Source organism: Lissotriton vulgaris, chromosome 6, assembly GCF_964263255.1.
Source record: "Lissotriton vulgaris chromosome 6, aLisVul1.2, whole genome shotgun sequence".
Lineage (NCBI taxonomy): Eukaryota > Metazoa > Chordata > Amphibia > Caudata > Salamandridae > Lissotriton > Lissotriton vulgaris.
Genome location: NC_141694.1, coordinates 121,487,017 through 121,499,472, shown reverse-complemented (window position 1 = coordinate 121,499,472; position 12,456 = coordinate 121,487,017). Strand labels below are relative to the sequence as shown.

Here is a 12,456-nt window from a genome sequence, read left to right as displayed (position 1 = left end):
GAGGTAGAGCACTTGGGGCCAGATGTAGGTAGGCTGTTACCGATCGGTAACGGACGAAAATCCCGATTTTGGGCCCTTACCGATCGGTAAAAAGCCATCGAGATGTAGGGCAATGAAAAAACTCAAAATCGGAGCGAAAACCGAATCGGAATGAGTACCGAATGGGAAAGAATCCGATACGTACATACCGAAAATCGGATATGTAACGAATCGGTAATACACCGATTCGGATGCAAATACCGATTCGGTCCACGTACCGAATCGGTAGTGACACCGAATCGGAAATTATCCGAATCGGTCCATGTACCGAATCGGTAGATGAACCGAATCGGACATAAGCCGAATCGGAGAACCTACCGATTCGGTAGAATCACCGATCGGGAAATTCCCCGATTCGGACAGATGGGGAGATGTAGGGAGGCACAGAAACACCGATTTCGGCTCAAAATCGGTAGAATTCACTCGGTATTTACCATGGATTACAATCAGGTGGTAACCAACTCCAACCCATAAAAACAGCCCCAAAATGCATTGCAACTTGCAGGATGGCAGCTTTTTATGTCATTGCGAGGCGGCTACGGCTACAGCAGGAAGGACAGAGGGAATGGCTAAGAAATTACCAGGTCTACAGACAGAGGATAACCCTGTTCATGCTCACAGAGGCTGAGATCCTACAGAGATACAGGCTGGACTCTGACACCATACTTGAGCTCATCAGGGACCTCAAACCATTGTTGGACCACCCCACCCCAAGGGCACACGCCATCCCAGCACACGTCCAGGTGCTATGCAGCCTACACCTGCTGGCGTCTGGCAGCTATCAAAGTGGAGTTGCAGCGGCAGGAGGAGTGACCCAGAGCAGCCTGTCAAGGTTCTTCCACACATTCCTTGACGCCATGATACACAGGATGGACCAATACATCTCGTTCCCTGCAACCCACGCAGAACTGCTACAAACCAAAGCTGACTTCTACCAGATGGCACAATTTCCCCAAATCATTGGCTGCATAGATGGCACGCACATTCCGATATGCCCACCAGCGGACACAGAATACATATACCGCAATCGGAAATCTACACACACCATCAACGTGCAGGTGATCTGCAATGCGATATGCACCATCACAGACCTGGTAGCAAAATTTCCAGGGAGTACCCACGACTCCTATATTTTCCAACAGAGCGGCATCTATGCACGGCTGATGGCTGGCGAATTTGGTGAAGGATACCTCCTAGGTGAGACATCATCAGACCCCCATAACACAAAGTAGCTAGGTGTAATACATGTATGCATGTGTGTAATGTTACTCCTTTCCCTTCCAGGCGACAGTGCATATGCCCTCCGCTTATTCATACTCACCCCCTACCTCAACCCCTCCACACCCAGCCAAAGGAGGTATAACCGGGCCCACAAAAGCACAAGGAATGTCGTCGAACGGACCTTTGGCATCTGGAAAAGTCGATTCAGATGCCTGCACAAGAGTGGAGGTGCAAGGCAGTATACCCCCATCACCTGCTGCAAGATCATAGCTGTATGTGCAATGTTACACAACCTTGCGGTGAAGAAGGGCACTGAGGTGGAGTTGTCTGACTACGAGGACCATGACGACGACGAAGCTGTGCCACCAACACAGCCAGCTGGGGTGTCTACGCCAAGTGATGGCAGATACAGACGTGAGGAGATTACAGAAAACTATTTCTGAGTGAGTACAGATGCACAGACAGGTAAATGGTTGTGGTGAAAAGCAAATTTTAATACTGTTGCAACACAGTTACTGCACTGATGTGCAACAAAACAAAATAGTGTAACAGCTTGGAAAACAAAAGTCTATGGTCCAGGTTGCCTCACCCGCCCTTGCAAGCCTACTTTTTTGAGCGCTTGGCAGCCCCACTGGGGTGTCCCTCACCCCCTTCAGGATGGCCAGCGGCTTCTGCGGAGCGCCTGGTGCTCCTGCGTGGCTCTGACGCAGCGCTGACCGGGCTGCTGCGGCTGCTGCTGTCCCCAGCATCCCCCAGGTCCAGGGCAGGATTTGCGGCAGTGTTAGAGATGATCATGGCCTCCATTGCCGTGGTGATGCGGGCCATTCCCCTTGTTAACTCCGCGGTATTTTGGGTGAGGCTCGACTCCATGTTGGCACTGCGCTGACAGAGTTGCGCAGTTGCAGCTGCAAGGCGGCTCATGGAGCGGTTTAGCACGTGGCCATCCCGCCTGCGCGAGAGCTCATGCTCCTCTAGCCTCCCGCATAACTGGGTGATGGCAGTGGTTAGCCTGCCTAGACCTGCTGCTACCTCCTTGTTGCTATCCACAAAGGCCTTGAATCCTGTCGCCATCTCCCCCATCTGCAGGTTGTGCTGCCTGAGCTGGCGTTGGCAGGCCATGATGGACTTCGCCTGCTGCCTTTGGATCTTCACCATCTTCCCCTCAAGGCCCAGAAAGACACTGCCCTCCGGTGCTGGTGCTGCAGTGCTGGGAATGGCACGGCGACGGGTACTGCTGCTGCCGGCCTGCTGAGTGGGCTGGGGTGCCACTGGTGGGGGTGTGGTGCTGGCCGGGGCCTGAGCCCCTGCTCCCAGGACAGGGTGTACTGGAGCCACAGCCATGATCGTGGCAGGAGCTGGTGTAGGTGGAAGGAGGTCCCTTGTCGGGGAGTTCTCTGGGGAGAACTGCAAGGGGGGTGTGCTCTGCATTTGTTGGGAGTGAAGTGAATCAAAGTCAATTGCCAGGTCTCCCTCAATACCCAGCCCTATGGTGTTTTCCTCCACCTCCTCCTCGGCAGCCTGACTCGTGCTCGGCCCTGCGAGTGCAGTGGTTGATGGTGCTGCTGCCTCTGTTGTCAGTGGTTGTTCGCCTGATGGTGCCCCTAGGTACAAAGAAGCATTTGTAAATTGAGTGCCGATGTACTACAGTCAGTACAATTAAAGCATACCACATGTCCTTGCATCTCCTTAGAATGTGTTCCACTGTTTCCTGTCTTGTGATTCTGCACTGCCATATTTTGCTAACTTCTGCTGACTACATGTACCATGATGCTTGTCTCTTGTATGTTGGTTACAGTACTGTGCTGGGGTTTGGCTGTGCATTGTGTCTAATGGGGAGGTGTCTGGTAGGGTGTGTCATGATGCGCATGCTTCTTACCTGTAGCTGTGGCTCTGGCTGAGCTGTCCAGGGTCCCAATTCCGATCACGCTCTCCCTCTCAATGGTGCTGGAGACCAGTTCCTCCAGCTCGGTGAGGGGTGGCGCCGGGTTCCTGCCTCCACCTGTGACTCCAGCTTGCCTCTGGATCTCAGCCATCTTCCGTTTGGTCAGGCTGCGGATATCATAGAAGCGCTTCTTCAGCTCTTCAAGGGACCTGGGGGTGACACCCACAGCATTGACCTTTTGGGCGATTTCGCTCCAGAGCCTCCTCTTGGTGCTGTCTGGCACATTGAGGGACAGCTTCCCAAATAGCTGACGGTGCTCCCTCACCACCTCCTCAACCAACACCTGCAGCTCAGTGCTGCTGAACTTTGGCTTCCTCTTCTGGCTGGACTTCTGGCTCTCACTAGGGTTTGCCATCTTGATCAGAACAGTTCACTACCTCCTACTCCCACTGCTGCTAACTGTGTGTTCGGCTTAGGCTGGCTCTCCAGAAAGTTCTTAATTAGCTGCACCTGCCAGGGTTGCCACTCCCTGTTTGGGTGGGGGAGGGGGAGCCACCTCATTGGCTGAATCGGCTTTTACCGAATCGGCTTTAACCGAATCGGATATTACCGAATCGGTAAAATCCGATTCGGTAAAATCCGATTCGGATTTTACCGATTCGTTTTTTTCAGTGCATTCCTATGGGCTTTTTGGCCATGGGTGTGTTTCCATACCTCCGATTCGGTAATTGCCGAATCGGATTTTACCGACTCGGCTATTTCCGAATCGGTGGTAGCCGATTCGGCTATTTCCGAATCGGTGGTAGCCGATTCGGCTATTTCCGATTCGGTGGTAGCCGATTCGGTACTTTCCGATTCGGCCCGTGCCGATTCGGTACGTAGCGAATCACATTACCGATGCCGACCGATTCGCTATAATTTCGCGGTTTGTTTGCTACATCTCGTTTTCCGATTTCAGAATACTGATTCGGCCCGCCTCGGTATTTTGAAATCGGAAAATCCCTTTTACCTACATCGGGCCCTAAATGACCTGTGGGCGGCAGCCTCGACCGGAGCGAACGTTGAGAAAAAGCGGCCATGCCTGAAATAAATAGCCAGCCCACGTTTGCATTTCAAGCCCTCATGCGGCCCACAGTTAAACAGACTGCCGCAGTGGGGAAGACAAGAATGCAGAGCCACCAAGCGACCATTCCCCTGCGCCGGTACCCGCGAAGCACGTGGAATAAAGGAGACCTTTCGACTTTGCAGGTAACAGTCTAGGCGGAGTCCCAGTGAGGCAGCACCTGCCCAGGTCGTCCTGCAGCTTGAGCCACAACGCCTTCCTGCTCAGTGCCCTCACAAGCTGCAAGGCCGGCAGCCATCGGAGAGCTGCCGCAGCCTGGGAGAAGTGGTGGCTACACTGCCACCTAGAGGTACTTCATGAAAATGCGCAGCAATGAGGAGAGGTGCCCTGCTGCCGGGCCGAAATGCCTGCAGCAGCTGAACAAACCGGAGTCTACTTCCACTTTGCACCAGCACCGAAGGGGAAAAGAAGAGCATTAAGTGTGAGGCCTACAGCACCATGAAAAGCTGTGGTGGCCGCGCATTCAGCCCGGAGGACAGCTGCCAGAGCACTAGTACTTGAGCAATGTACAAGCGCAATGTCAAGAAGGCCAGCAGTGCTCCGTGACCATGCCTCCAGTAATGCACTACCCCACAAACTAGCCAGCCACAAACCGGGACATCTACAGCTCTACACCTCCCTTGCTATAGAGAAATACTGAAGCTCTGAAACACAACCAAAACAGGAACGGACTGCACCCTGTGCCCCCCTGGGAAGAGATGCTGTAAATCGAAGGCAGCGCCCGAGAAGAAGAAAAGGAGCCGAAAAGCCTGCAACGTCAGCAGGCACCAGGACAGTAACCCCTTAATGCCAAATCCAGGGAAGAGAAATTAACCAAGTGAGCACTACATGCCTCATGGTGGCTGCCTATTGCTAGCTGCAAGAAGGGGAAGACCTGGTTAACCCCGTAAGGAACTACAAGATGCTCACAGTTGCCCCGGATCAAGAGAACCATCAAGTGACCAAGCAAGGTCCAGAGAAGGCAATAAGACTGAGGGCAGCCAAGCCTCATGAACACGCAAGAGAGGCACGCGCCGAACGTCCAGTAGCGTCTTACACCACCACAAGCCAGAAGAGCGCACCATTAACCCCAGTGGTGAGTAACTACCACAGCAAGCCAGAAGAACGAGCTCCCAAGTGTCGGAAGAGGATGCCCAAGAAGGAGACGAAGTGCACAAAGGCAGAGGTGCACATAAGGCCTCACCAGCGAATTTGACCACATGGGCAGGCACCCAGGAGATGGACCTCTCCAAAGAGAAGCACTGCTAAATGCAGCACAGAGCATCCACATCTCCCCTGCACCAGTGAAGCTCCGCAGTGGGCTGAAGACAGCAGAGTGTCCTCCCTCACACTGCCTCAAGACAGTCGGCAGTGATCCAAGACAGGCAAGAGGAGATTCGCACACTCCAGTGGCAAGCTGCCACCGCAACATGTGCTCCGAGGACACGCAACACGTGGCCGGACGCCACATGTGCACTGCAAGCATGGAGTGCATCACTCAAAGTGACCAACCCTGCCAAGTGTGCCTGAACGAAGACAGAGGTAGGCGCCACGACTGCGCAGGTTCGAGGTGCAAGCACGACGCCTTCGAGCGAAGAAGATAACTGCCATCCTGGCACCGTGAGAATCCCTGAAGAAGAAACACAGAAGTCAAGTGGCTGTACGCCAGCCAGCACCAGGAAGAAGAAGAAGAAGAAGAAGAAGAGAGAAGAGCGACTGGACGTCTCGCCCACATGGCCCAGAGACCATTGATGTTGATAGGCCCTGTTGGCCTGCTTGGAAGAAGGTGCACGCTATTTCACCAGGAGGAAGAACCAAAAAGAAGAGTGACAATCCTGTCACCATGAAGAACCGGACAAACACAGGTGAGCTGGTAGAGAACAAGAGGAGAAGCACAAGCACCCGTACCATCGCAAGCCAAGAATGCAACTAGAGACTAGACGGCCATGAAGGTGGACCGACGTCCCTGGAGACAGGCCCATGTGAGAACCAAACGTAAGCCACAGCAAGCTCAAACCAAGTCGCTCCCCAATGCTTACCAGTGTGACCGTCCATCCCCAAGCGTCAGCAGTCTAAGTCGGACGGCATTCTTGCTCCTGACCGCAGATGCCACGGGTGAAGGAACAACCTCGCAAGTCAGACGCGTAACTGCAGAAATCCCCTCTCCTAGAAGATCCTCACCACCTGTTGTCCAGGTCCCTTGGCAACCACAACGTCCTTGCCATGCGCATGACACCACACCCTGCAGAAAATATGGACGTCTGACCGGAGTGTCTACTCTAAGAATCTGACGACCGACCAAGTTTAGGAAGGAAAGTCATGAGTGGGCTGGCCGGACGTTGAAGAGAACTCGAGCTGCTGAAGGAGCGCATCCCAGCACACCAACAGCAAGTGAAGCAGGTGACAACCAGAGAATGACCTAGCGACCCCCCCCCCCCCCCCCCCCCCCCCCCCCACCCCCAGCCGGAGACTGAGAGTAAGCTGCAAGAGGACACAAATAGTCTCATGCCTAACGTTTCTGAGCATGTCCATCACGCCACTGTCAACAATGTCTTAATAGCCCAAGAAGTCCAAGTGCAAGGATGCAGATGCCTCCCCAAAGGAAATGGAAGCACCTGGCCACCCCCACTCTCGGTGATTGACTCGAGAACAAAGGCCTGAAACCATCACGGCAAGTGATCACTAACTGTTGTCCAGATCCACCACATGGCTGGCAATTGCCATTACACCAGTCCTCGTCAATTGTGTCAAACAGTACCATCTTCAGAGTACCGATGGACTGAAGTCCTGCACCGTTGCCACACCAGCCAACAAGAAGAACCAGAGGCTACCTGCTAACCTGGCTTACACCTGAACTTCGGCAACGAGAGCATGTCTTGACCAAGACTCGTCCTCCCCGGAGGTTTGTTCGAGAGACTAGGTACTTGCTCCTTGGTGGTCTTGCAGCTGCCCCCACGTCGGCACACAACTGCCACAGTGCAGCCCACAAGCAGTCCCCTAGCAACCATGACAAGGGGCCTCCCCAGGCGGGAGAGTTGGACTTGATCTTGCCCCACTGCCGAATTACTGGACACAGCGAAGTCGTCTAACAGACTTCAGTTGATAAAGTAACACCTTCACAATGGACTCTAACCATGCTCATGATGCACCCTGTTTCAATGAACTATTAGAACCCGCCACAGACCATCCTCCATGTCAATGAAGTGGAGCAACTTAAGACCGAAGGACGTTCCCACTGGTAGGCTACAGAAGTGCAGCGCCAAGATACTCCATGGAGTGAACGTTGCGCTTTACAAATTCCGCCATTCATTCCACTGACTTCTCCAAACCAGCATTCTTGTCCTGAACCACTCTAGTTAAATTATGAATGCAGGCAAAGATTGTCCTGCTGTAGTCCGTAACCAGCCCCATGTCTACTGTCTGCCCGCTGCCTGACTAGTGAGGCTGATGGGCCCTGTGGCGTTTAGTTGACTGTTGTTTACCACCACAGGTTGGACTGGGGTTTTGTTTTGTTCTTCAGTAAAGTTTTGGGAGAAGTGTTGTGTTCTGCTGGACACATTCTAGTGTCTCAGCAGGCACTGGTATTTTCAGTCACTCCCTCGAGGGCTGGAAATACCATCCATCACAGGCGTCACTGGTGACGTGACCCTGCTAATAAAAGGGCTTGGGTGCACAAGGCCAGTTGCAGTACAATACTACTGTGTCCGTGTGGTCCTTTGTTAGCATGTGGGCCTAGTGACCAACGACATCACACCAGTCACGGAGGCCCGTCTGGTAGCCATGCGCTTTACTAATCCTTAGCATAGAAAGAAAACGCTTGAACCATGTGTTCACAGCTGTATGGATTTTATGTAACCTCTAGTATTACAAAACATCCCCCTCAGCAGAGGGAAGCACTTAAAATGAACACAAGAGCAATTCTTCTGATTCCATTGGGGTCGCAAGTGCAGCTAAGAAGCTCTAAGCAATAGTCCACTCTTCCAGCAATAAAGGGAAGGACTACTGGCACCTCAGCAAAAGTTCCCCAGTGCATTCTGGTAAATGTAGTTCATTACCATTTCAGTAACTCACAAGGAAATGTTCACCATCCATTGGTACAGCCAGTGCTGGTATTCTGTGCATCCTTGGATATGTGTTTCTTGGGGAGTACCCCTTTTCTGCAGGAAGTAGCAGGTCTCTTTAAGGGTGGATGAAATGCTGCTTGTATTTAATCTGTACCACTCCAAAGAGCATATGTGCATCCCAAATCTCATCACCTAACGCTCCAGGAGGAGGTTTAGGCATAGGGAGGTCTTTTTTGGGGGTGGAGGGGGAGCAGGGTGGGGGGGGGGGAGTTCAGGGAGCACACTGCTGGTATATCAGCAAAATTGAGCAAGTCTACGGAGCTCAAACATGACAAACTGGTTACTTATCTAAAGAGTAGGTGGCAGCATCTTTTTACTTAAAAAACGTGAGACCTCCTTGAAGCAGAAACGCAAAACATGAAAACACCGCTGACTTCATTATTTCTTTTTTTAACTCCATTACCGATTACCAATATGCAAAGTGTGGCTACACTTTCCTGCGAGATGTTGGAAATGTGCTAATGTATTACCTCAAATAACATGAGTTCCTTGACTAATAGAGCATTGACACTTAAACTGCATATTGCGGCTAAAGGGCACTCCAGATCAACCAGAAAACAACATTAATTTGATTATATAATGTATCAGTGCAAGTTCTGACATAAAGGTGCAAAAGGACATTGACCTTACAGAAATAGGGATTCAAGATTGTTATCACACAGTATAGACTTTACTTTTAGGGTTGCTAAGGACTACTGTTTCTCTACATTGAGTTTAAGGAAGTGACTTTTCCACCTTATGAAGATGAAGATAAAGATAAGTGCCATCCGCATACTGGGTAGAGGTGTGTCGTGTTTGGTAACTAGTTTATCAATTGATGAAGTTGTAAGAATATCAGTGGGATGCAATTTGGGCAGTCATTTGTTTGAAGGTGGTATTAATTTGATTACGCAATTTGGCAGGTACCCTTTAAAAAGGAAAGTGCTCAATGTGGAACTTGATCTGAGGAAACCATATTGGATCCTACAAAATGTTGCTGTGTAGAATAATGGATGGTGTTGAAATCTGGTCACAATAGCAAAGAGCTCTTTGCCATCATCAAGGAGTTTGCCCTGCCCAACAACCAGGCCACAGGCGTTAAACCCTCCCAAGACCTCTGCAACAAACTTGGCACCTTCTTCAAACCCTTGATCGGGTTTATCAACGACAGTTTTGACACCCAAGACCCTCCCACCACGACTGACACCACCACACCGAACCACGCCACAACCCCAACAGATCCTGTGCAACTGGACCCCGCTCACCTCCGATGACTCACTTAAGACCATGAAAAGCATCCACTCTGGAGCCCCCTCGGACCCTTGCCCTCACTACATCTTCCATAGAGCAGCCTCATCCATCGCCACCAAGCTTCGCTACACCATCAACATCTCCATTGAGACAGCCACCTTCCCCGATGACTGGAAACACAAGGAGATAATCCCCTGCTGAAGAAGCCATCCACCGACCCTCCAGACCTCAAGAACTTCAGACCCATCTCCCTGCTCCCCTTCCCAGGCAAGGTCATCGAGAAAGACATAAACGCCCAACTCTCCGAATTCATGGATGTAAACCACATACTGGACATCTCCTAGTCTGACTTCCGAAGCAACCACAGCACAGAGACCCCACTCTTCGCTGCCACCGATGACATTCGCTCCCTCCTTGACTAATGCGAAACCAGAACCCTCATCCTACTGGACCTCTTCCTACTGGACCTCTTGCCCACCTTCGATACAGTCTCCCACCTCCTCCTAATCACCAAACTCCATGACACTGGCATCCGTGACCAGTCCCTGGCCTGGATCCACTCCTTCCTCACCTGCTGAGCCAGACTACCTCCCTTCCTCCTCAGAACCCACAAAGATCAGCTGCGAGTGCCCCAGGGCTCCTCCCTGAGCCTCTCCCTCTTCAACTTCTACATGACCCCCCTCAATGGCATCGTCCGGAACCACAAACTCAATTACTTCTCTTACACCGACAACACCCAGCTGATCCTCTTCCCTCACCAACGAACCCACAGCTGTCAGAACCAACTTCCACAACGGAATGAAAGCCTTTGCCATCTGGATGAAAGACAGCTGCCTCAAACTCAACTCTAGGCACAGCTCTGAACGCTGAAGCGCTTATTTCTTAAACATGAGTTATCCAATAAATGTTCTGAATAGTTTGTTAATTGAATATAATTCTTTATTCAGAAGTAAATTATATGCATTTGCTTCTTCGAGAATTCTCTTTTCATCAATATTTGTTGTTCGTTTAGACATTCACATTTTTAATGGCATTCCCAATGCATTTCGTGCACTGAAGTGCACTTCTTCAGGGGAATATCTAAATCAAAAAATTAATGAACTCATATGAGGATAATATGCTACAAACGTAGATATTCATTGTTATTTACAATTGATGTACATTTCATGAAGACTCTATTCACTGCGGTAATCTATTTGATGCAACAGGATGTTACTGGTGACCCCGTAATTAGAGTACAAAATGCGGATGATATTAAAGCAACGTGCTGGGACTTTTATGAATAGTGAGTTAACATGCGTACAAAAAGAGCCAAAGGATAAAAAGTGAGAGGTTCAAGTTAAATGCATTCAGTGGGTTTAATAGTATTGGTCACTTGAATGCTGGTATATGCTTCTGGTGCGCTGTAAATAAAGCTAAATTTTTGAACTATGTAGTGCGTAAAAGTGAATCATACAATAAGATTGTTAACTGTTCTGGTACATAAAAGTGAGAAGTGTCCTATGCTGACTTCGCTATGTCTTACCTTCCGTGGTGTGATGTGAAAAATCGTATTCTGGATTCTATGCGGTCATGTCGGAATCGTGGACGAGCCGGCATTCACTCCATGGTAGTTGTTTGGAGCTAGAAATAGGGCTGTTAGTTTCCGGTCGATTGACGCCGGCGCCATCTTGAAATGGTTTAATTATATGAATAATTCCCACGTGGAGGAATGGTCTGGGGCGTGTGTGACTCAATTTAATAATATGAGATGTCTGTGTTGTGCCAAATGTTAATCATAAAAATAAAAATGTAATATTATTATTATTATTATTATTATTATTTGTATTTTTTGTTGTGGTCAGGATAGAGGTCACTTTGATATGGACTTCCAGACCTATCACTATGAGGAACATGAAAGCAGTAAAATTATTCTATTGAGTGGGGCTTATATTGGTCTGATAAATTGCTGGGGTTTGTAATGTTTTATTGTAGACCACATGCTGTGCACACATCCTGCATATAGTAAATGGTTAGGGTCGGAACTACCACCTGTTTTTCAAAAATTTGAAAATATTTGAGAGCAGACCTAGGAGTGTTCAAGTGCAGACCCCCACGTGACGTCTTCCTGGATTAACAATCAGATAATTTTTTCTGCAGATGGGGTTGGTAAACTGGATTTCTTCTCCCTGCACTACATGTTAAATTTTCTATAATAATTGGGAATCTTTCATTGATAGTTTAGAACCGCTCAAAGTAACTTTATTTGTTCCCTTCCAGAAAGAAGACGAAATTGCACTTTGACCCCGTTGGCCATCAACCAGCTTCAGAATCAGGAGAATCAGTGCTGCAAGGTTCGGGCGCTTATCCACGCCAGTCTGGACCGCCACAGTTCTGAAGAAGAGCTTGAGCGTATCAGCAGGGAGTTTGCCGCAGAGAAGCGCAAGTGGTCTCAGGTCAGCAGACTAGGTTGCCTTAATGACACTACGTCCTCCAGTGATGAGGAGGTTAAAAACCTGTGCGGGATGTCCTTCCGCCCCGTGGAGCAGGCTGGTGGACTGGGCGCCATCCCCAGCCCGGTGCTCTTCAGCGCTTCTCCACCTAAGAGACTCCAGCCGCTGGGCCGAAGCCCGGCCTCCAGGCCTCTCATCTTCACCAGTGTTGGGACCGGGTTTGAACAGGGCATGCCTTGCAAGAGACACAAGCAGTGCTACGGGGACAAAACCTGCAGGCCTAGCCTTGACTTGGAAAAAATGCAACAGGTAGGCGAAATTCAGATGATTCTTTTACATACAAGTTTCAGTTGCAACTGTTAACTCTCAAATAGTGTAATATCCACAAAAATATCAGTTGGGCTAGCAGAAAAGTATTTCTTTGGT

The 12,456-nt window shown here is 50.1% G+C and overlaps 1 protein-coding gene across 3 annotated transcripts in view; it reads left to right on the top strand.

Annotated features, from left to right (window-relative positions):
- Positions 1-12,456, top strand: part of LOC147706878 (uncharacterized) — a 542,740-nt gene that overhangs the window by 229,833 nt on the left and 300,451 nt on the right. For all 3 annotated transcript variants that reach the window (XM_086926108.1, XM_086926107.1, XM_086926109.1), the window contains exon 3: positions 11,858-12,339. In XM_086926108.1, the coding sequence (XP_086782234.1) occupies positions 11,858-12,339 (482 nt within the window). The remainder of the gene's footprint in view (positions 1-11,857; positions 12,340-12,456) is intronic.